Here is a 24,999-nt window from a genome sequence, read left to right on the forward strand (position 1 = left end):
AAACGGGGCCCTAGTTATAATTAATTTTTTTCAGAGTTATTATTTAACATTTAGTTTATTGATAATTAAACTTTGTAACTTATTAGATAAAGCGCTTTCTATGTTTGTGACTCGAGTCATAAGTTGTAAAAGTTAACATGGGTTAATATTTTTTTTTGCACTTGTTTTTTATTCTTATTTCATCATTTGATGTTTTTTATTTTAAAAAATAGATTTTATGATTTTTTTTGTTTCCTTTTAATCATGTTATCTTAATTTCATGATTTAGACAATAAATTTGGCCACCTAGCAAGAGTGTTTTTTTGAGGTAACTTATTTTATATCTTTTTTTGGGTTTTATTCTTTAAAATTGGGTTCTCTTTAAAATTAAACTTCTTCATCTTACTTTTTATTAGGTTATTTTATTCGTATGATACAGCTTGTAAGGTTTGGTGATCTTACCCAAACTTCTAAGTGTTTTATTTTTTCAGGTTTTTTTTTGTTGACTATTCTTTTTTAATATTATCATTTATATTTGAATTGTTGAGAATTAACTGTTATTTTTTTTAATTTATTTTCTATAAGATTTACTCAACTTCACAACTCGAGTTACAAACTTACTATGTTAGTTTGGATTAACATAAAATATTTTAATACACATAAGTCGCAACTGAACATCAATTTTGATGTTAGAAATAAATTTAACTTGTTAATAACTAATTAAGAGCTCTGGACCCTCAACCGGAAATCTTCACTGTCCATCTCAACATTAAATCTTTTTTTATTTTCAAATTATTTTAATATATTTTTTAAATAAAAATACTTTAAAAAACAATAATTACCATATCCTCAAATATTTATTATGCATGGCGTATAAAGCTATGACTTCAACCTGCCACCATAATATATGCTGTGAATCTCTCTGTTTTTTTTTTTCTTTGGATAAGAAGGCCAGGCTCCGCATTATCAGTCTTTAGTAACGTGGAAAGACTAAAACTAAAATCTTCAACTGATCAAAATCCATGGAAAACGATTTGTGATGCTGAGAAGCTCATTTCCACTGTTTGAGGGTGAATTCTTAGATCTATGTTCTACTTCGTTCTTGAACAATCTTACGAACAACATAGTAATTGCCACCAGCTTGTTTTTTTAACATCAGAAATGGATGGAAATTTTCATATAAACACCGCCTCAGAGCTCATTCAATGCGGTGATAGCACCGGCCCGATTCCAGACAAAAACCTGTGGTCTTCCGGTTTCCTACCAATGATATTAATGGATTAAAGGCACAATCTTGAATGCAGACACTACAAGCAAGAACATTTTCCAATCTCTTCGTTGAATTCGATGAACTTTCTAAGATTCCAAATTGAATACATGCAAATATATCTAGACCTTTGACTTCGCAAAGTTTCCACTGAAAAAAAGAAAAAAATATCAGTGATGATCTTTTTGTGTTTGTTATTGGAATAATAATTGTTTAGAAGATATTAAAATAATACATATTTTTTAAAAAAATTTATACAAACACATTTTAACGAGTGTTCATCTTTAAATTACTATAGGGAAAACGCATTTCACACCGCACTGAAAAAACCAAACGGAAGAAGGAACAGACGCAGCATATGACCTTCCAGTCTTCCACGCCACTGCAATTTGCCCCAGGTTGGTCACCTCATCAAACACTGTCAAGAATCAATGTGCAGCCTTTTTGTTTGATGCAAGAGCAGTGAAGAGAGAGAGACTCACTTTTGCCTTTTTGTTTGACAACCCCTTTTTCGAAATTTTAAATGAATAGATAATTAAAGAGTGGTCCTCCAAGTTGTTAATTTTAGTTATATTGTAATGCTACAAGTTCCTTTGATGTCCAGATCTTTTATGGAGGGGTTAGAACGATCAAAATGAAAATCTTGAGTGACCAAGTAATGTGATTGTGTTTTTTTTTGTTTTTTTTTTTTGAAAAAGAGGTTCCGCGAAATAAAATCAAAATAAAAGAAAAGGAGAAAGGTAATTTGATTTTATTCAAGAGGTTGGCGAAGTATTTAGAGAAGGAAAGAAAGAAAGGGATGGATCTGTGAAGCTCAAATGAAGAATGAGTATTTCTCTATCTCTCTCTCTGTTACAGGCACAGCACAAGTAGTATAATCATCTATCAGTAGTCAGATCTGTTGATAAAACAGATCAGATCGGATCTTACAAGAATCAGAAGGAAGGAAGGAAGGAAGAAATAATGCTGCGATTAAGAGCATTCAGACCCAGCAATGATAAGATCGTAAAGATTCAATTGCATCCTACGCATCCATGGCTTGTCACTGCCGATGCCTCCGATCGCGTCTCCGTTTGGAATTGGGAACACCGCCAGGTTATCTACGAGCTCAAAGCCGGCGGTGTCGACGAGAGACGTTTGGTCGGCGCCAAGTTGGAGAAGCTTGCTGAGGGTGAATCTGGTACTGCTTCCCAATTCCTAACCTAACCTTTCTCCCACCAACTGCTGCTGCTGCTGCTGGTTTTATTTTTTCAATTCGTTTCATTTTCACTTTTTTGTTATTTTTTTTCAGAGCCGAGAGGGAAGTCTACCGAAGCCATGCGTGGAGGGAGGTAATTAATGGATTTGAGTACTTGTTTCAATTCAATCAGTTTTGATTTATTTTTTATTAGTGTATGGTATGATAACTAGAACAAAACCCAAAAAAAAAAAACACGTAAAGTGTGCAGCAGGTTAACTTTTATGATGATGATGTCCGGTTTTGGCAACTCTGGCGTAATCGGTCAGCCGCCGCGGAGGCTCCTTCCGCCGTCAGCAATGTAACTTCAGCATTTGCTTCTCCAGCTCCATCCACTAAAGGGAGACACTTCCTTGTCATCTGTTGTGTAAACAAAGCCATCTTTCTGGACTTGGTCACCATGCGTGGTCGTGATGTGCCTAAGCAAGAACTTGACAACAAGTCACTTATCTGGCAAGTCTTACGACGATTTCACCAACCTCCTTTTTTAGCTGCATTAATCAATGGGGGTTTCTTTCTTTCACCTTGTCATGTTCATTTTCACTTAAGAAAATAAATATCTGGAATTAAACTACTGTTAGTTATGTTATCAACTAGTATTTTCTGCTTTTGTATGCCAATGTTCATGTAGACAGATAGTAAAATTTACAGGCAGCAGTTTGGTCTTTGATCAGACTTATTGTAATGATATTAAGATAACATTGTATCAAACCAAAATTCCTAATAAACAAGCAGAATCACTTTTTACAGATTTCCTTTTAAGCTACAACATGGGGCTCCAGCTCATTTTATAGGGTGAGAGGGGCTATTTTGGTGACTGGAAGGGTTTTGAGAAAGAGGAGTTACCTCTCGTTGTATCTTAGATTGACTAGCTTTCTTCTTTTATTTTACGGGAAACAATATTTTTTTCATGTTTCTCTTGTTGTATCTTTTGTAGCCTTTCCTATCTTGCAATTGAAAGTCTTGTTATTGCACATGGGATTGCGTGATGCATTCCTTTGGTGCTCTACAGTATAGGTTTTGCATATCTGAGGTCTTGTAGGATCAATGGTTTTTTCCTACATATGATTACCAACTACCTACATGGACCTGCTAGTTCCTGTAAGCTTATCATGTTTACGGTACAATGAACATTTTGTTTTTTGTCCTCTTCTGCAGTATGGAGTTTCTCTGCAGATCTACTGCTGGTGATGGTCCTCCACTAGTTGCATTTGGTGGATCTGATGGTGTCATCAGAGTTCTTTCAATGATATCATGGAAGGTTTGTGGGTGGCTTAGTTGTTGGTCTGTTGTATGCAATTACTTACCTCTTGTTGTTTGGTAATAGTTGTTACTTGCAGCTTGTACGCAGATACACTGGAGGTCATAAAGGATCCATTTCTTGTTTGATGACCTTCATGGCTTCCTCTGGTGAGGTAGTTCTTTATTACCCTTTGCTAAATTTGTCGTGCTTAATATTTTCCGTCATCCAGAGTTACTGTTAGACTCCTTATTGGTATTTTGCATTGAAGGATGCCTTCTCCTCCATGTAATCTTTTTCTGTCGTGTTTGTTGCATATACATAAATATATGCAGCTGCGATTTGTGTTACACCTTGGATCCTTGCTCCTTGGTGCTAATAGTGTGCTGGTGCCTTTATTAACACCGGACACTCAATGGGCACGGATGTAAATATGCATCTGGATATGGAAAGTGAAACTAAAAGATAGTAAGAGAGGGGGAGGGGTGCTAATCTTTTGCTCATTTTTTCATCATAGGCCTGGGCACCATCAGTCATGACATGGATGTTAGTTTTGTTAAAACTTTAAAAGACTGCAGATCTTTTAGAAACATGTGAGTTTTATGACTTTTGGTGGCATACTTCGTTATGGATCTTTAAGAGCAGGAGCATCTTTGTCATCGCATAACATGAGATTTGAGTATGAGTCAGTATGAGTTAATATTGGAAATTTTTGGAGTATTACAGTTTCAAGAGAAGGTTTGATGGGACTCAAATAGTCATTGTTCCCTACTTTCTGTAAAGTGCTTCATAACAGGAAGGCATATAGTCCTTTCTAGACTGTCTAGTGGCCTCGGATATGTGGAGTGGACCCTCGGTTTTGGTGCTGAGAGTTGCGGCAATCCTGAGTTCAATGGAGGTATTCCTATCTACCCACTTACCGGGGTTTGAATGAGGAAAGGATTGCAAAAATAAATGCTGGTGTGCTATCAATGTTGCGAATTGGGTCTTTGGATGGAATAAAGAGTACAGAACTTGAAAGGATCATTTTTTCAAAGAAATTGTTAATGGATAAATTGTTTTTTTGTACCCTTTATGGTGCACCTCTTAATGGGCTTTTGAGGGGTTCCTTTACCTGACATTCAATGGGGACTGTAAAGCCTTGTTGTTCTAAAAATCTGTTTTTTTTTTTATTATTTAGTTCTTTCTTCTCTCTCTTGGAGGACACCTTATTCTCCATTATGTAAACTCTCTCTCTCCCCTTCTTACTCCACCTTCTGTGTAAGAAAACATTCGCATGCATGCCTTCCACACTTTCTTTCTTGTGCACCCCCACTCAATTAATATCTATGCATTTTAGAGAATACATGTAACGACCTATGTGCATGAACTTGCATGTGCTATAAATGATATATGTCATGTAACTCATATTTGTTTACAATTGCTATGCTATTGATTGCAGGCTCTTCTTGTTTCGGGTGGTAGTGATGGTTTACTTGTACTTTGGAGCGCAGACCATGGTCAAGATTCACGAGAACTTGTACCCAAGCTAAGCTTAAAAGTAGCGTTCTTACTCTTCTTTCATCATGTGTCTTGCTGCTTCCCTTTCTACACCACACAACCAAAAAAGCAATTTAAACCTTGATTTTGATGTTCACGCGCATTAACTTAGCTATGCCAAGAATTTATGATACCTGGTATTAAAGAGGCAAGATTTCCAACCTTGCAGCTTAAATAAAGAAAAATGCCACACCTATTTGAGTACCTTGTTTGTCCAAGAAATAATGCAAATATGTCAAACATGGCTGTTGTTACTAGTTTCTTTTGGCATTTTGAGTTGTAAATTTATGCTCAAAGTTTTATTTGCCAAGTCATTTTGTTTATACATGATTTCTAAGCATATGCACATTTAATCTTGTTCCAACCTATTCATGCTGTACAGGTCCTGCTTCTTTGAACTAGTGCAACTGAAGTAGGTTTTAATGCTTTAATTTGCCTTATTACCAGGCACATGATGGTGGGGTTGTCGCTGTTGAGCTTTCGAGAGTAATTGGAGGTGCTCCGCAACTTATTACCATTGGTGCAGATAAAACATTAGCTATATGGGACACAATCTCTTTTAAGGTGTTGTAACAACCTTCCATTATTAAGCTATGTGAAAATCTCATTTTATTTATGGAAATTCGCGTTGAAGGCTTTGGTAGTCTTTCCTTCCTTTCCTAATATAATCCCACACACTTTCTTTTTTCTATCCCTTTTTTGTTTGTGTGTGCAGGAGTTGCGGCGTATTAAACCTGTTCCAAAACTTGCATGCCACAGCGTGGCATCTTGGTGCCACCCTCGAGCTCCAAACCTAGATATCTTAACTTGCGTCAAAGATTCTCATATATGGTATGCATAATTTTGCTATTTCTGTCGTATGCTCTGACAGAAAGTTGATGATTACTAAACAACTGTGTTTTGCAATTTTGCATCAAAGATGTGTACAGTGGATATCATGGCGGTAACAACTCATACATTTTGCAGGGCCATTGAACACCCCACTTATTCAGCCCTTACAAGGCCATTGTGCGAGCTTTCTTCACTAATCCCTCCTCAAGTTCTTGCACCAAACAAGAAACTTAGGGTATGTAATTATTTTCTTTGCCTTTTCTTTAGCAACTTTATATCATGAGTTTGATGTCAATTTAGCATCTCTTGGTACTGTTAAATAAAAGCTTCTGTTGATTATTTATTGGATAGCTGGGAGGGAACAGAGTGATGTTTGAAACTTGTTATAGAAGTAGCATTATATTTTGCATTGCAACTCTTTATATTCCCATTTTTTTAGTTTCTTCTTCTTTTAAGGGCTTCTCTGGTATGATTATTTTGTAACAATGTTGCATGTTTCTGGAAACTGGCCCATAAAATCATATATTTATGTTTTTAACCATGGTTGTCACTCCCAGATTGGATGCCAAACCTACATTAACAAATGTGAAGTTTTGTTATTCACACCTTTATGTCGGTTGAATCACTCCTTTGCCCTGATAAATTCCCTAAAAGGATGGTACTAATTTTGATCAATTCTAAATTAACAAGGCACTTCTTATTTACTAATCAATATTACGTATTGGAATTGCTGATCACTGAAAATTGATATTTCTACAAATAACAACTTTCTTTTAATTGAACTTGGGTTGATACAGTTGTCTATTTGTCGGATTATGCTCTTTCACAAGTAGTGTTGTCCTTTTAAGTTTTCTATATTGGAATGCCTTTTATTTGACACCTATAGGTTGCTACTGCAGGTTTATTGCATGGTCGCACATCCTCTACAGCCCCACCTTGTTGCTACTGGAACCAATATTGGTGTTATTGTCAGCGAGTTTGATGCTAGATCTATTCCAGCTGTGGCTCCCATACCAACACCAACAGGAAATCGAGAGCATTCTGCCATTTATGTAGTTGAAAGGGAATTGAAGCTTCTGAATTTCCAATTGTCCAACACAGCAAATCCATCTCTTGGAAGTAATGGTTCATTATCTGAAACAGGAAAGTACAGGGGAGACTCGGCTGAACCATTACATGTCAAGCAGATGAAAAAGCATATCAGTACACCTGTTCCTCATGATTCTTATTCTGTTCTTTCTGTAAGCAGTTCAGGGAAGTAAGTCTCCTTGACCCTTTCTTTCTTTCATTTTTTTTGCCTTTTTTAACAAGAGAAAGAGAGGATGCAATTAAGAAGGGATGATTCTACACTCTTCCTTCCAATGAAACAGAGGAAGCAATAGTCAAGTCAATGCAACTTCATGTCAAGTCAAAAATACTAACATCAGTAAAGACTCGTCCGAGGTCTTACTTTTAAACATGGACATAAATTTATGCTCATTTGTCTATTTCTTCCTTTGAAACAAAAAGGAAGCAACATGTGTAACCATCCCCTCTTACTCAATTGCCAGCAGCTATATCAATAAATATATTTACCCTGGCTTTCCGAACGCTTCGTATTCTGGCTTTGAGACTGTAATCATCTGTCCATTAAGTGGTTTTGACATTCTTTTTTGTTTATAACTGGTATACACATGACATTGCTTTCTTACCAAACATTTTGGTTGCAGATATCTTGCAATTGTGTGGCCAGATATTCCTCACTTCACTATATTCAAGGTGAGTGACTGGTCCGTTGTAGATTCAGGCAGTGCAAGGCTTCTGGCTTGGGATACCTGTCGTGATAGGTTTGCTATATTGGAATCTGCATTGCCTCCTAGAATGCCAATAATTCCGAAAGGGGGTTCATCAAGAAAAGCAAAAGAAGCAGCTGCAGCTGCCGCACAAGCTGCAGCAGTGGCTGCTTCTGCTGCCTCTGCTGCCTCTGTGCAAGTTCGTATCTTGCTGGATGACGGAACGTCAAATATATTAATGAGGTCCATTGGTGGTCGCAGTGAACCGGTACTTTACATCTTTCTCTCAATTCATGGCACTCTTGTAGTTCCTGTTCATGCACTGAAATTTGGTGATTGCAGTCTTTATTTTTGCTGTCATCTTTTGATCTATCTGAGGCATATCCAGAATTTTCCTAGCTTTTTCAGTAATTATAAACGATAAATTGCAATGGAATTTAGTTCTATGAAAGGACTTAAAGTCGTTACCCCTTTTCATCTTCCTGTAATGTATTGCCCAACTTCCTTTTCTGGTTATTGGAATGACTGGCACATGGAAATTCATTGTAAATAAGTCATGCCTATTTTTCATTCAATTATCCTTTAAACTCAAACATATGATTAGTAACATTGAACTGGAGTGGCTGTTCAATGCCATTTCTTTTACTTCATCAATTTTTATTTAATCATTTTTTTGTTTATTGATTTCATGTTTATTTTTTGATCATGATACCACTGACTAGAAAATACTATGGGATTATCTTGAAGTAGGATTCATTTGTGTTTTGTATGTTGTAGGAACTCCTGTGTGTGTGGCGTGTTTTTAAACAGAGGGAAAAGCATATGTCCTTAGTACAGTATATCATGTAGTGTTCTCTACATGTAATTTAAGGCCAGGATTGTTTCAATCATTTTTCTTGCATGGAGCACTATAAGGTTCTCTAACTCGATGCAATCTCTTCTAGGTTATTGGTTTGCATGGAGGGGCACTTCTAGGTGTGGCCTATCGAACATCTCGGAGGATTAGCCCTGTTGCAGCTACAGCTATTTCAACTATTCAGTCTATGCCCTTGTCAGGATTTGGAAGCGGTGGCCTTTCTTCTTTTACTACTCTCGATGATGGATTTAACTCTCATAAATCTCCTGCTGAGGCAGCCCCACAAAACTTTCAGCTTTATAGGTGAATCGTAGTCATCCTTTTAGTTGCCTGCCATTAGTTCAATTTCAAGATATTAGACATCAAATAGTAGGTGACTAAGGTTACCTTTAGGGCGTATTTATGCTTATATATTCCTTTACAGTGCTGAACAAGATCTTTTAAGCACACTGATCTTTCTTAATGCTTGTTTGACAGTTGGGAAACTTTTCAACCTGTTGGTGGTCTACTTCCTCATCCAGAATGGACTGCATGGGACCAAACAGTTGAGTACTGCGCTTTTGCTTATCAGCACTATATTGTCATATCTTCTTTGCGGCCTCAATACAGATACCTTGGAGATGTTGCTATTCCCTACGCTACTGGAGCTGTTTGGCATCGGAGACAGCTTTTTGTGGCCACACCAACTACCATTGAGTAAGATCTGTTTATTGATTCACTTTTTATTCTGTTTGATATTTAGCTTGAATCTTACTTTCTATATTTCTCTTCCATATATTAAGTTGGTTTCGTGTTGAGCTGCCATAGTATTCTGAACACTTGCTCTTGTAGGAAATAAAAAGATCTACAGAAATACGCCAAAGTCAACTTTTAGATTCATTAATTCAAGTTTAACAGGGGACTTGGAATACTAAAATTAATAAATAAACAATTTGTGTATCTCATGCAATGGAGCTTTTACAATAAAGGAAGAGTAATAAGATGTATTTATGAAGACATAGGCCGGATTTCTTCTTTTCACATCCCTATAGATAGAGATGATTATGTTGTCTGAATCAGTACTTTGAATAATACTATTCCCATTGAAGTGCTGGATTATAGTATTACCATGGATTATCATGTATACTGATAGTAGTAAGGAATCTAAGGGCACTACTTGGTTATGGTCCCATTGAAATGCGGTACTAGGAGAGAAAGTTGGAGATTGTTGTATCCTTGGGCAATATGCATGAAGTGACGATTCTCGTTCTTGAGAGTATAACTTGAACACTTTTGGTACTGTGGCAAGGTGATAGGTTAAAAACATTGATTACTTGTTGCCTTTGTCTTTGGGATTCATAGCGAGGCTACTGGAGATGGCAAAGTGAACATCTTAAAGTGATTCCATTCTTGGTTTTGGAAGCCACTGGCTTGGTATGTTATACTAAGAGTTTAAGTAGAAACATTTAGCGTGTTTTCCCAAAATATGTGCATAGTAAAAAATGACTGTTAATTTAGGACATGAAGGGTAATTTCCAAACAACTAAATAATCAATTGCAACTTAATTAATTGAAGGGTTTTGGAGTTAGATCAACAAAACAATCATACATACATATAGTCTGTTGCATTCAATTGCCTCTATGTTTGATATCTGGAATTGAATATGTAGATTGTGAAAGTCGCTTAAATTTTGTAAATAAAGACAATTTTTATTTCTGAAAAATGAATGGCTTGCAATTGAAGTGGGTCATTCCTTGGAAAGAAAGGATCGACCTTAGTTAAAGAGAAACAAAAATGAGAGAAGTTATAAAAAAACTGACTATTGTGAGTCAAAGAGGTTTAAGTTTTGAAAGAAAGGTAATAATTTGAAGTGGTGATCAGACATCAGAGAGAATTCTAGGAGTGGTTGAACAGTTTGAAGTAAATCTGCAAAAGTGAGCTTTAGTTTTACGGTGAACACACACAACTGTATATCTCAAACTTTATAATTTTTTTACTATAATTTTCTTATGTTATCTGGGTCAGTAGGCCCACAAACATGAGCAAAATGTTTGTTCAATTATCATGGCTCTTTCATGGAGTACTTGTATACTTTCCCCTTTAGGTATTGATTACATAAGATATTCTCTTCTTCTTGCCTTTTCTTTCTTTCCATGCCTCCTTGGAAATTTTAATTTTGACAAGCTCATATCCAACACACAACTCTTCTTCAGATGTGTTTTTGTAGATGCTGGAGTTGCAGCAATTGATATAGAAACAAGAAAGAGGAAAGAGGAAATGAAAATGAAAGAGGCACAGGCTAGAGCAGTTGCTGAGCATGGAGATTTAGCCCTAATCGCAGTAGATGGTCTGCAATCTGCTACCCAAGAACGAATACCATTAAGGCCCCCAATGCTACAGGTTTAGTAACTTTATAGCTTCCCTGGTGTTAATTAATTATGTTTTTATATTGATCTTTCATTTTGGGCATATTGGGAAAATTTGCCCCCTCTTTTTTGGCTCTTCTCTCTGCCTTTTGTTGAGAGAGAGATGTTGCTGGATTAAATTTGGTCCGCACTTACTCAAAACAAGGCAATTATATCATCCTAATTCCATTACCTATCCCGTGTACAATTTGACGAGGGAAGAAAAAGATTTTAAGTGTTGTGTTCACAGGTAGTGAGCTTCTTTGGTGAGAAATTTCAGGGAGCGATAAAGATTTTGTTCCAGATTGTGTGTCAACTTACTGAACTTCCGTAGTTCCAGTGTTCTTTTATTGTGTAAAGTTTGAATCGTCCCAACTGTTTAATAAAAATAAAAGCCATGTTAGAATGTCTCTACATCTGTCAGTTTGGCTGAAGTAGTATTTCATATGTTATATTAGCCAAATGAATTGAGCTGGGATATGGCTTCATCAAGTTGAGTTATGTTGTTGAATATATTATTTCAGACAGCAAACAACACTTGGAAAGCAAGCAATCAACTGATCCACTCTTTTCATTTACCTTTTATTTTGTTTGCTTAAAGTATTATCAGCCTTGAGTTTGTTTATTTTGTACCATGTTAACTGTGTGACTAGAAGAATCTGGTTTTCTTCTTGCTTCTTTAAGTGAATAATACATCTTCCTTTCAGGTAGTCCGGTTAGCTTCTTTTCAGCATGCTCCTTCGGTGCCACCTTTCTTAACATTGCCAAAACAGACTAAAGTTGATGGAGATGATTCAGCAATGCCAATAGAAGAGAAAAAAGTTAATGAGATAGCTGTTGGTGGTGGAGGGGTCTCTGTGGCAGTTACTCGTTTTCCAACAGAGCAGAAACGACCAGTAGGACCTCTAGTTGTGGTGGGTGTGAGAGATGGAGTTCTTTGGCTTATCGATAGGTAATTTGGTGATCTTTGTTTCAAGAATTTCCAAGATTTAAGGCTAGTCCATTAGCCTTCACTATTAGGAAATGAGGATGCAAATGCTATTTCAACTTTTCCCTTTTACTATTCGCCTTCTTTGTTAAGAATCGTTGGCATAGTTTTTATGTTGTGGTTGTATGGTCTCAATCGAATTAGAAACTTTATAACTTGCAGTAGTGCCAGCAACATTGTTGTTTGGTCTTGTTTTTAAGTCAAACCTCAAGCTACCCAATTTTCCGTGATGAAATTGACCACATAACAGAGTATATCATTATGCACCTTTTCTCATGTTTTTGATGGATGTTCAAGCTGAAAAAATGTACCGAGTGTCATCACCTCTATTTATAATGATTTGTTTAGAGAACTTAGTTTTCACAGCCTGTGTCTCCATTTCTTACTATGCTATATTACCTCCATTATCACTTCTATACTGTTTGTTTTGCTTCTATTGCAAGTAAAAAATCTGTCAGTCCATTTGTTGCTTTTTTGTGCACAAGTACATTAATCTGAGTCTATCTCTTGAACCTCCTTTTACTGGATTGAGTTTCTTTCAATGGCTTCTTAACTCAATTCGTAGAAACTTTCCACTGCCCTGTTTGAGAAACCCAGGTTCAGAATGAATTTTTTGTGTGGGTCCATGTTTTCCATGGCTATATTTGTACTCACTCCAAATGAAACTTGTCTGTGTATTAGTTTTTAGAGTTGAAGCTCCACCATGATGCCTGATTTCGGGCTCCTCCATCTCTGACTCACATTTCATACTTCACTTGCAGTAATCTTGTTTTAATTTAGTTTGTTGAATAAGTTGCACTTACAATGTAAAGTATATTGTCCTTAATTGTAAATTTGGGCCTGCAAAAGTTTAGGAGTTTAGGCTAGGAAGTTAATTTCATGGGCTGGTTGTGTAAATTGGTCTTTTTAATTGGTGATAATAGTAGAGTGTTTTCACTAATATCAACAAGAAAAGTACTACAAAGTTGACTAATCGTTTCTAATTGCTACAGCATGTTGCCTGAGTACTCTGGCACATAGAAAATTGAACTGTGGCATTTTTCTTTCCATTTGAAAAACTGGAGCTAGTATCTTCATTTCAAGGTCTACCATGCAAATCTATTGTGTCATACAAGAGAACTCAATATGATAGATGAATTCTCTTTGGTAGGTACATGTGTGCACATGCCTTATCCCTAAGTCATCCTGGTATTCGTTGCCGCTGTCTTGCTGCTTATGGGGATGCTGTTAGTGCAGTGAAATGGTATTACTTTTTCCACCTTGTTTAATTACAGATGAATTGCAGAAATGCTTTATTACGGATTATAGTTCTTGCATAACCTATATTCTACTTTCATATGCAGGGCAAGTAGGCTTGGTAGGGAACATCATGATGATTTGGCACAATTTATGATGGGGATGGGCTATGCTACTGAAGCACTGCATTTACCTGGAATATCTAAGAGGTCTGCCTTGTAAACCCCCCCCCCCCAGCTCTCTCTCTCTCTCTCTCACACACACACACACACACACAGTCCCCTTGTATTGCAGACAACCTGTCTACTGCTATGAAGTCTCTAAGTATAGCTCTAAGACGTACATAAATACGCATACCATTACATTGTTGATTAGTGTTTCAGTTCTTGATATAGTAAAAGAAGTTCAAGTAATTCTATTCAAAGTTTTAACTATGGCAATTCAAGTCCATTAAGAGCATTTTATTGTTGCATTCTGCAGCATGTGCTCAACTTCTTTTTTTACCTTGCAATCAAGTTATATTGCTAGTCTATATTATTTATAGGTTGGAGTTTGATCTGGCCATGCAAAGCAATGATTTGAAAAGAGCTCTTCAGTGCCTTCTTACCATGAGCAACAGCAGGGACATAGGTCAAGATGGTATTGGGCTGGATTTGAATGACATTCTCAACATAACAGCTAAAAAAGAAAATATTGTTGAAGCTGTTCAAGGAATAGTGAAATTCGCAAGGGAATTTTTGGACCTCATTGATGCTGCGGATGCTACTGCTCAAGTTGATATTGCTCGTGAAGCTCTCAAGAGGTTAGCCGCTGCAGGTTCTGTGAAAGGAGCCTTACAGGGCCATGAATTGAGAAGACTTGCTTTGTGCCTGGCAAATCATGGAGAGTTGACAAGGCTGAATGTATGTACCATCATATCTCTGCATTTTCTTGAATATTGATTCTGAGTTGTGAATGCATGCTTGAATATTATACTATCTGGTAGCTAATATTGACTAAAGAGTTTTTCTTTGTTGAAAATGATTAAGAGTTTGATATTATGACTCCTCGTTTATACGAGGTTTTAGTGCAAGGGTTTAGATTCTCAAAATTTAAACCAGAAGTACAGGACTGAATTGCAGCCGCAATGGTAGTTTAGGCAATAAGAAACCAACATGAGAGAAAAGAGGGGCGCGGGGTTGGTTATCTTTTGGGTTAATAAACATGTATGGCTTTGTATTTCAAGAAAGCAAGCTGGCAGTTATTGCCATGGCCTGCCTGCCATGAATGACTTTATTAGTTGATTCTGGGTGTTCAATGATTTTCGATTTTTTGCCTTGCTGTTGATGCCTTTATTTTTATCTCTTCTTTTAAAAGCAATTTCTTGTGTGCGCTGCAGGGTCTGGTAAGCAATTTGATTTCAGCTGGCCTGGGACGGGAAGCAGCATTTTCTGCTGCAGTGTTGGGAGACAATGCTCTCATGGAAAAGTCATGGCAGGATACTGGGATGCTTGCTGAGGCTGTACTTCATGCCCATGTATGAATAGTTCATATTCACTTTTTATTTTTAAACCTTGAGATTAAAATTTTTGATCTGACCTTCCTCGTGAATATCTCTAGGCTCATGGACGGCCAACACTCAAGAACTTGGTTCAGGCTTGGAACAAAATGCTGCAGAAAGAGGTTGACCATGCTCCCTCTCAAAAGATAGATGCTGCATCTGCCTTTCTGGCTTCACTTGAAGAACCTAAGCTTACCAGTTTAGCAGAAGCCGGGAAGAAGCCACCAATTGAAATTCTTCCACCGGGAATGCCATCTCTTTCTGCTCTAATTACCACTCAGAAAAAACTAACTCCTGGTATACAGAGTTCACAGCAGAAACCGTTACAATTAGAAGGTCCTCCCACTGCCACTCCTGAAGCAGTTACTGTATCTGCTGCAACCACAGCAACTTCAGAAGCTCCAGAAAATGCATCTGCTGCAACCACAACTACTTCAGCAGCTACAGAAAATGCACCTCCTAGCACTACACCAGAAGCAGGAAGTTCTCCACTGCCATCAGAAGCAAGCAAACCTACTGTTGATGATAAGGCTCCTACTTCATCCCCAGGAAGCAATTCAGATCAAATTGCTCCAGTGGAAAGTATATCGGAAACAATTGCAAGTGATTTGGCATTGCCACCACAAATACCAGATAACCAGGGAGCAAGTGTTCCAGCTAGTACTACATTGCCAATGAGTGATGTTCTAGGTTGAAAAGGCTAGTTTGAGCAACTTGGTACCAGAAGATAGAGAAAATTCTTTCAATAATTTCTTTTTACCTGCAGGAACTATTGAATTTCTTGCAGCCGGCCAAACCATTCCATAGTCAAAACAAACCGCAGCACAAAAAATCAGTTTGTAGCGTAGGTGCATCCTTTCGTGTATAATTTTGTCGGTGATTTACTTGTGTGCATCCATGGTGTATATTTTTTGTTGGTGATTTACTTGTGTATCCTTGGTGTATGTTGCCTCGAGCCGATTTGGCTCGTTGAAAGTTTCGTAGCCTCCAGAAGAGAGGAGAAAAATCGTACTCCTTGGTGTGTATGGTTGTTGGTCTTCAATGTTTCATACATACAGTGTCGAAATTAGAATTTAGCTTTGGTCTTCCTGTGTTGGAACTTAACATGATGCAGATAACTGAACAAGTTATTTTATCCTGCTAGATGAAGATAAGATAAAAGATGGTGTTTGTGATTGTTTTTTAAAGTGTTTTTTATTTGGAAAAATATTAAAATAATATTTTATTAATCTTTTTTTATAAATATTTTTGATATTATTATTTTAGAATTGATATTGTGAGAACGAAATTGCCATTGTAAAGACAAATAAAGGATACCAGGCAGTACGCTTCTTTAAATTTAGTTGTTCTCTGTTTTTCAACTCTTTCCTTGTAAGCTTGTAACCCTCATTGTTAAGGAGAGAGACTTGAAGCAACAGAATCAATGTAGCGTTGAAATTACAAGGAGCATAATTGAATAATGTACACGAGTAAACATGAGTTGTACGTTTACTTTTATTATTAAGAAATACTCTAAAAGAGTGAGCTAAAATATTGTTTCTTATGCCATTATTCATTAAAAAATAAACAAATTATTTTGGATTGTTACCATGATTTTATTTTTTATTTTTATAGGCTTAAATTAATGGCTAATTAAAGCACATTTATTAAATTGAGCTAAATTCAAAGATAATGGACTGGGATAAATAAAGTAGCAAAAATAGATTGTTTTTTAAAACTTGAGGCTAAATGTATATTTTGATCCTGTTTATAAATTTTTAGTTCCTAATAATTTATGAAATTCAATCTTGATCCCAAACTTTTTTTTTTATTTTTTGATCCCGTATTCAGGAGAGAAGAGAAAGTGACTGAATTCTGGTTGTAGAGAGAGAAAATCTCGGTTGAGACCAATTCTGACCACGAAAACAAGTGATTTTGGTGTTAATAAACTCCTTTTAATAGGAAAAGTTTATACCCGATGTTTTTTCTTCTTAAACTTACTTGAAATGATAGATTTGAAACTCAAAAAGAATTTTTGTTTCGGGTTGATTGTGGGTTTTGGAGTTAATTTTCTGAGTTGTTAGAGGTTATAAATATGTTTTAGAAGGTGTTTATGGTGTTTTCTTGTTTTTTTGTTTGTCAAAATATGATTGAAAATGGGCTTCTCTTGGTCTGAAACAGACAAGCCCAATTTTTTGATGATTGGAGGTGATATGAATTTGTGTAGTGTAAGTGACGTGTCGTCTACTATTTTTTTCTTCAAAAACCAGGAACTCTGGGCCTTCCTAACTAGAGAGGCCAAGCCTTTTTTTTTTTCATTTTTACCCATTACAATTACAATTTTTTCATGGCAAAGGACCATTTTTTAGCAATGAAACTCGTCGTTTTTATTGTCGACAAGTTTCATTTGATTGGGGATCTATTCAGGTCTTTTTTTTTCCTTTATCTTGTATCTTGTAAAAAAATAAAATTAGACTGAGGCTTAGGAATATTTTGGAATCTAGTTAATTTTTTGTTTTCTAACCAACTAAATACTAATTTAAGACAAAAAAAAATGAACTTATTGAGATTCATTGGATGTTTCTTTGGAAAAATAGGTGAAATGTGTTTTTTTAACCTTTTAAATCACTTCTTTACTTTCTGACCATTTATGATGGTCACAATCTAAAGTCACTTGTAGTACTTTTCTTTTTTTAAAAAAAATGAATGGATGATATTTCATTCTTAAAAGAATTTAAAGAAAGGCTTAGCCCATATGCTTGACTTTTGTTTTTTTTTAATTTTTTATTGATTTATCTTTCAATTCCATCATTTAATCTTGAGTTTTTATTAGTTTTGTTAGTATTTTTTTTAAAATTTTATTCTTCACTACTTGGTTGATTTTGAATTGAACTATGCAATTTACTTCAGTTTGCTTTTGTTAGTTTATCACAATTTCAAACAAATATCTCATAATTTTGTTGTTACTCAGTTTTACGAGTATCTATTTTATTTTGTTGTTAATTAAATAATTTTTTAAAAAAATAATGTTATTAAATCCAATAAATTTTATGACTCGGATCACAAGTTGTGCAAATTAATTGAAGTTGATTAGGAATTCAACTTCATAATTTGTTTTAGTTTGTTTTCTATGAAGTTATTATAATCTCAAATAAACATTTCAGCATTGAGTTAATACTCGATTTTGAAAATATATTATTTTATTATATAATTAAATAAAAAAATAATTAAAAAATTATTAAGGTCGATGCAGTCTTTGACCATGACAGTGGGTCAAAGAATTTTTTTTTTAAATCAAATTATGTTTTTGTTTATAATCCAAATTATTTTTAAATATTCTAAGTTGATTACATCATGATAACTTATATATAATTTAATTTAAAACCAAGTAATAATTAGAGTAAAAGAATTTAAATGTTCGTTTGTTGGCTATCAAAAAGTTCTCCATAACTTGGGATTTTTCCTATTTAAGAATATTTTATATGACCTGCGTCACATGGGAAATTATCTCATTGTTGCTATAATATAAGGTATAAATTAGTAATGTACAATGATAACACTGTAATAATAAAAGTAAAAAAATAAATATAGAGTTGCTCAAATTTTCTTGCAGTATTTGACTGCCTCATACACTAATTAAAATGATATTTTTTTAAATTAGCATATTTTAATTATGTTATATTTTATAAACATGAAATTTAATAAATATTATTATTAAAAAACATCATATATTTAAACATCACGCTTTTAAAATACAACAATTTAAAATATTATATTTTAAAAACGTTTTTTAAGCACAATTACTTAAAATATCTGTTTTGAAAGTGCGAAATCAATTATAATGGAAGATATTTTTTTTTATCCCGTCAGTGAGAGCTAGCCGGTACCTGCAAAAAAAAAAAAAAAAACACTCAGCATAAGGAGACGATATTATTCTTCTTCCCTGCCTCTATTATTTTTAGATGGGTTCTATCAATAGCTAGGGGGGTTGTGACCAAGAGGAGCAACTAGCGAAAAGGAGGAGGTCGGCGTGCAGGAGCTGCTGAAGGAGATTCCGTCACGGCTTGGCCGGATCGGTTTGGTTGAAGGTGGAGTTGGTTCTGCTATTACATACGTGGTGGCTGTTGTTGCTAACCACGGTGAAGAGGGGAGGAGTTGTTGGCTGTCGGCTGGAGGATGGGAGCCTTTTGTGTTGTTGGTGGTGAGGAGTTGCTTGCCGCGAGTTGAAGGGAAGGGCTTGGTGTTGAAATGTGAGGCTATGTGTTTGTAAGAGATTTAGCAAAAGACAAAATGAAAAGGAAGTTGGGGTTCACGGGTATGGCCTCTAGTGATTATGGGGAAGGAGAATGAAAAATGGGAGGCTGATGTTCTTGTATGCCCAAAACTAGAAGGGAGACTTTTTTTTTTTGGATAAAGACAAAAAAAAATGGTGTGGGGACTGTTGATTTCTCAATATGGTGGTGTTTTTTTTGGGGCAATGATGAACAAGTGTTGGTCTCAACAAAAACTTATGCATGGTGGAGGAATGGGAGATGGTTGAATCTTCTTGTTGAAAAAAAGTTGTTTATTATGTAGACATTTTATTAAATATCATGACTGTAAATCACGATAAAATTATAATTAATATCGCGATATTTATGCTATTTTACTGAAACATTTTGCTTTTGTGCTATTTTGTATTTTATACGCTAATTCCCAAATTTATCCGATTAAAACACGGCATTAGGGCTTGGAGAGAGATCTCATCTCTCCCATTAGAATCCGGTCCGATCACGCACACCGTCTCTCTCTCTCTCTCTCTCTCTCTCTCTCTCTCTCTCTTGTTCATCTGATTGTAAGCAGGTCTTTCTTTCTATTTTCATTTTTTTTTGGCTCCCTGGAAACATAATAGAATCAATCATCCGCAAAACCCAAAACAACAACATTATTTGATGTGTATTTGTGAAGAAATTAATTCCAAGAGAAACTGATAGATTAGTTAAGAGCATGTGCCGCTTCCGCTGCTGCTTCTGCTTGTGGGGTCTCCATGGTTTTCAGTGAATTCGTCTCTTTCCTTCTTCCAGAAACACGTCAATAAAAAATGGGGAAGGGCCTGCCTTTCTTTTCCCGCAAAAACAGCCGTCGTCGCTTAAAGAAGGCTGGTGGCCTGCAATCACCACCATCTGCTCCGCCTCCTCCACCGTTGAGATCACCGGAATTAATTGATGCTAATCACACCAACAACAACAATAGTTTGGTGGTTGGGGCAGCGACGGGGCCTGGGAAGGGGAAGAAGAAGGCCGGAGGAGCAGCCAGGCTGTGGATGAGATTTGATAGGTTGGGGAATTCGGAGTTGGTGGAATGTGATAAAAGTGCCATTATCAAGCGCGTCTCCATTCCTGCTAGGGATTTGAGAATTCTTGGCCCTGTCTTCTCTCACTCTTCTAACATTCTTGGTAATTTCCTTCTTCTTCTTCTAGTTATTCTCCTTTTCTTCTTTTTAAGTTTTAGTTTTTTAATTTTTATTATTGTTTACAGCCAGGGAGAAAGCCATGGTTGTCAACTTAGAGTTTATAAGGGCTATAGTGACTGCTGAAGAAGTCCTGATTTTGGATCCTCTGTGCCAGGAGGTTCTTCCATTTGTGGATCAGCTAAGGCAACAACTTCCTCATAAGACCGCGGTTAACATCCAGCAGGTCTCTCAGAATGCAGACACTCATGCTTCTACCGGGGGCCAATGGCTGCCTGTTCCAGAAGCTGCTGAAGGTTTGCAGTGTGAGCTTCCATTTGAGTTTCAAGTTCTGGAGATTGCTTTGGAGGTTGTCTGTACCTACTTGGACTCCAATGTGGCTGACCTGGAGAGAGATGCTTATCCCGTGCTGGATGAATTGGCCATGAATGTTAGCACCAAGAATCTTGAACATGTTCGCAGTTTGAAAAGTAATCTCACTCGTCTGCTTGCTCGTGTACAGAAGGTAGGTAATTTGCCAATACAGTAATCTAAATACTTGTCATGCTCAACAATCTCTCTTCAATAGTACAGCTTAGAAAGAAAGAAAAACTAATTTGTCAAACAAAATAATACTGATACTGATAATATTAACAGTACGGCTTTACTCTTAGCATTGAAAACCAATGTTTAAATTCAATTTTTCTTAGTTTTTAGATGCACTTATAGAAGATTTAAGCTAGAGCATATCTGAATGGAATCTTTTAACAATTTTTCCAGTAGATCCTCCCTCCTCTCAATAAATTATAAATCTAGGTGTGGACGCATGTAGAAGATAGATCAAGAAAGCATCTAGCATTTTCTTTGCCATCCCTAATGTGCAATTCTTCCTTTTTTCCCCAATTTCAATATGAACTTGGAATCCAATCACTTGAACTTGATACAGTGCCTCCGCATATCTTTTTCCAGTTATCATAGGAATAATAAATATTCTACTCAGCTGAATTATGCAATCTTGGAAATGCGTGGATAAGAACATGGGAGTTGGCATGTAGAAATTATTCATGCATTCTAAAGAACCTAACTTTACCGTACATTATTTGAACATCATCTCGCTTGCACAATCTTCCTCTCTCCCTATATATGCTTGAATGTATGGAAACTTCATGCAAAAATCTTAATGAAGCTATTTACACTAATCATGTTATTGCTAGAAATTGTTGTGGGAAATGTTGTTTTACTCTTTAATGTTTGTGAATCTCTTGTAAATTTTGCGTTTTTTTTTTCCGCTATAATTCTTGAAACTGTCACTTAAATAATACTTTGTGCGGTAAAATATTTTTTATACATGAAACTGACAGACTTCATCAAGGATGTTACAGTGTTACAGTTGATGCTGAATCCTAATTTACTTTCTCTTATTTTCTCATCAAGGATTACTTGTCTGTCTAATATCAGGTGAGGGATGAAATTGAACATCTATTAGATGACAATGAAGATATGGCAGATTTGTATTTGACAAGGAAGTGGATTCAGAATCAGCAATCTGAGGCCTTGGTGGGTTCTGCAGCTTCAAATAGCATAACCCTTGCTACACCACATCTCCCTCGACTTGGCTCTAACCGGAGTGCAAGTATGGTGACTGGCAGTGTTTTGGATGATGATGATGATGTAGAGGATTTGGAGATGTTGCTTGAGGCTTATTTTATGCAGCTAGATGGAACACGAAATAAAATATTGTCTGTGAGTATTGCCTCCTTGTCTACAACTTGACAAAATGTTAAGCAAATAATTGTCTTCATAAATGTCAGTTCTTACACTGGTCATTCGCTAAGGATGTTCTCAGTCCAAAAGCAAGCTTGTTGGTCTAAATTAAATAGGTGCTTGTCTCTTTACATTATAAGGGACATGTTTTGCCTTAATATTATAAGTATTCTATTGTAATTTTCAGATTGCTAAATTACTGATGGATGATATAATTTGAGAAGCTCATGGGGCTTTGAACTCTACAGAATTTTGTCTGGTCAGTTCTGATTGAACTGCAACTGGTGTCGCACAAAAATCAATGTGCCAATCCCAATCAGGCAAGAATAACAATTAAAGGATTAATGACTCCACTTAGGGTTCTGCTTGTATAATTGGTTGTCTTTTAATGGTGAAATTTTTTCAATGAGGGAATCATGAATGTGAGAAAGTGGCATAAAATGCTTTGCTATTCAAATGCATCCATGATTAGATTATTGGACTTCTCAATCTATTTATGGTGATTATTTAGCTTCATGTTCTTGAAGTTAACTGGGTTCTTGAATTTTCAGGTTCGTGAGTATATTGACGACACAGAAGACTATGTCAATATTCAGCTTGACAACCAGCGAAATGAACTCATCCAGCTCCAACTGATATTAACCATTGCATCTTTTGCTATTGCAGTGGACACCCTGATAGCTGGGATGTTTGGCATGAACATTCCCTGTCAATTGTATCAGATACATGGGATATTTGGCTACTTTGTGGGAAGTTCTTCTACTGGATGTTTGTTTCTTTTCCTGCTTGTTCTAGGTTATGCCAGATGGAAGAAGCTACTTGGTTCATAAGTCTTTAACTCTTTGCCAGTTGCAGATGTGTGTTTAATGTGGTAGATTCTCGCAATTGACTTATCTGTGAATCCCAGTACACTGTCTTACAAGTACATATTGGAGAGGGCAACCTTACTGTATGAAATTACTGGTGATTTTCTTCAGTCCATACCAAAGTACGCTACACGTCAGTTTCTTCTTCTCTTCCTCTTTACTTTTTTCTTTTTTCTTGGGGCCTAAAAAAATATGACTCTTGCATTCATGTAATGCTGAAATTTTTAATCCTTTTCATGGCAACCAAACAGAGGGCTGTAAAAGTTGTGTTTATGCTGCTATTTTTTTTTTCCCCTTGTGTATTATATCTTCGACTTGAGATTTTAGTCGTGAGATTGGCTGTAAGGATAAGTTATTTACATTTTAGTTTTAAAACCCGAGACAAATCTTGGATCATGATATGTGAGGGCTGTAAAAATTTTTTGAAGGGATCAAAAAGATGTTGATCGAAAAAATAAAAGGTTGTTTTATTTGGATTACTAAATCAGTTATTTTTTAATTATTTTTTTTTTAAAAAAACCCTAGATTCAAGTTGACCCCCTAGGCTTTTTACAAGGGACATTGATGTGAACTTCTATTTAATTATCACGGTATCCCTTTACTTTTTTTTTTATAGATCTTTTTTCTTTTAGAAAATTTTTCAATATGAAAACATTAGTGAAAGGATAAAAAATTAAAAAATTGCTAGATATTAGTTGAATTGCATCAAAAATACATGTTTTTTGAAATTATTTGTACCCTTTATTTAAAAAAATGATAAAAAACAGGGATAAAAAATAGATTATGAAAAAACAAACTCGAGTTTTTACTGTTTATATTTTCTTTAATTGTTAACTTGAGTTTTAGGTGGATTTGATATATGATGGTTTGCATGGCACCAAAGGATTCATATTGCTGCTTCCACCTAGTTTGGAATAAGGTTTTTTTTTTTTTTATCATGCAAATTTAGATCGGATTATGCTGGTTTTTTATTTTTTTTATCTAATTTTATCTTGTTATATTTAATAAATTGATAATTGAGCTGTATAATTTTTTTAAAGTTATCAACATCATTTTTTTAAATTTTTTTCTTATATTATTACTATTTATTATCTAATTAAAATAAAATCAATTTATTTAATCTATTTCTTTTTTTTTTAGTTGTGCACAATATGACTTTGGTTATCAACTCTAAGAGTGTGTTCGGCAGTGTGGTTGCAGGTGCTTTTCAAATAGCTTTACGTGCCGAAATGCATGCCAATGATATTTTTTTATTTTTTAAAAATTATTTTTGATATTAAAATATCAAAATGATCCAAAAAGTACAAACCGTACTCAATTTTAATAATTTTTTTTTTAATTTTAATGAAATACAGTTACAAACACAATGTCAAACGATGCCTAAGTGAATGCTACACTGCTAAAAACAAAAGAGACACAACAGTCAAAACATGAATTTACTGTTTTTGTTCTTGCGGTTTTGTTTTTGTTTTTATTGTGAAGGGTTGTACCCCCACAATAAATGCAAAAGCAGAAGCAGAAGCAGAAGCAGAAGCGAAAACAAAAGTAAAATTGAGCTTTATACATATATATTAACACAAATGACAGCAGCAGACCATTTCACAAGACTAGAACATAAACTGGAATTCAACTTCGTGCTACTTGGGTACGGGTTTACACCATCATGTTAGACGACAAGTTTCATAGTTGTCTAAAAGTTTGAGCAGTGCCCTTGTTACTGTTTTTCTTTCTAGGAAGATGGAATAAATAAAGGGAGGAGGCGAATGCATGCGAGTTTCAGGGCGGAGGTTTTAGTTCAAATTGTCTTCGTAAGCCAGAGACTTGGAGCCTTTTTTTTTTTGAGTTGGTGAAGGCTGGCAAAGCAGAGTAATAATAAAATATTAATTTAAACTTTTTTAAAAAAATATATATGAAAAGAACAGCCTGAGGCCCTGAACAGGTGAATTGCAAAGCCAAAAGATGTCGTAGAAAGGGATTGGAGAACATTTTGTTATTATATTTTTAGGTTTTAAATCATAACAAGGAGCACTATTTTGGAAGTTCCTGCCATCCTGTCACAGTAGTTGTCGCATCAGCCACTCTTTTGCCATTT

General features: G+C 35.6%; 2 protein-coding genes across 3 annotated transcripts; both read left to right on the plus strand.

Moving 5' to 3' along the window:
• Window positions 1–1,968: 1,968 nt before the first annotated feature.
• Window positions 1,969–15,946, plus strand: LOC133689904 (uncharacterized). Its single transcript, XM_062110009.1, has 20 exons — window positions 1,969–2,426; window positions 2,538–2,577; window positions 2,688–2,936; window positions 3,642–3,744; window positions 3,824–3,898; window positions 5,165–5,263; window positions 5,710–5,826; window positions 5,978–6,093; window positions 6,229–6,328; window positions 6,993–7,351; window positions 7,803–8,133; window positions 8,810–9,024; window positions 9,199–9,417; window positions 10,915–11,101; window positions 11,814–12,058; window positions 13,245–13,337; window positions 13,438–13,539; window positions 13,875–14,232; window positions 14,709–14,846; window positions 14,930–15,946. The coding sequence occupies exons 1-20, from the start codon at window positions 2,210–2,212 to the stop codon at window positions 15,563–15,565; spliced, it is 3,999 nt and encodes a 1,332-aa protein (XP_061965993.1). The 5' UTR covers window positions 1,969–2,209; the 3' UTR covers window positions 15,566–15,946.
• Window positions 15,947–18,704: 2,758 nt separating this feature from the next.
• Window positions 18,705–23,303, plus strand: LOC133690054 (magnesium transporter MRS2-4). 2 transcript variants are annotated; one of them, XR_009841392.1, is made up of 5 exons: window positions 18,705–20,284; window positions 20,367–20,803; window positions 21,736–22,020; window positions 22,229–22,361; window positions 22,593–22,821. XR_009841392.1 is itself a non-coding variant. In XM_062110201.1 (4 exons), exons 1-4 carry the CDS (start codon window positions 19,930–19,932, stop codon window positions 22,869–22,871), a joined length of 1,356 nt encoding a protein of 451 aa, XP_061966185.1. In that variant the 5' UTR covers window positions 18,707–19,929; the 3' UTR covers window positions 22,872–23,303. The 2 variants fall into 2 exon arrangements, 1 of the variants encoding a protein (XP_061966185.1); XM_062110201.1 differs by lacking the exon at window positions 22,229–22,361 and having other exon boundaries at window positions 18,707–20,284; window positions 22,593–23,303.
• Window positions 23,304–24,999: the final 1,696 nt, after the last annotated feature.

The sequence above is a fragment of the Populus nigra genome, chromosome 3 (assembly GCF_951802175.1).
Source record: "Populus nigra chromosome 3, ddPopNigr1.1, whole genome shotgun sequence".
Lineage (NCBI taxonomy): Eukaryota > Viridiplantae > Streptophyta > Magnoliopsida > Malpighiales > Salicaceae > Populus > Populus nigra.

What these genes read in the sequence shown, in the direction of transcription:
- LOC133689904 (XM_062110009.1), top strand. Translation starts at nt 2,210, where the DNA reads ATGCTGCGATTAAGAGCATTCAGACCCAGCAATGATAAGATCGTAAAG. An exon ending in GGGACACAATCTCTTTTAAG is followed by an intron (nt 5,827 to 5,977) that starts GTGTTGTAACAA and finishes TTGTGTGTGCAG; the next exon opens with GAGTTGCGGCGTATTAAACC. An exon ending in CAAAACTTTCAGCTTTATAG is followed by an intron (nt 9,025 to 9,198) that starts GTGAATCGTAGT and finishes CTTGTTTGACAG; the next exon opens with TTGGGAAACTTTTCAACCTG.
- LOC133690054 (XM_062110201.1), top strand. Translation starts at nt 19,930, where the DNA reads ATGGGGAAGGGCCTGCCTTTCTTTTCCCGCAAAAACAGCCGTCGTCGC. An exon ending in TCACTCTTCTAACATTCTTG is followed by an intron (nt 20,285 to 20,366) that starts GTAATTTCCTTC and finishes TATTGTTTACAG; the next exon opens with CCAGGGAGAAAGCCATGGTT. An exon ending in TGCTTGCTCGTGTACAGAAG is followed by an intron (nt 20,804 to 21,735) that starts GTAGGTAATTTG and finishes GTCTAATATCAG; the next exon opens with GTGAGGGATGAAATTGAACA.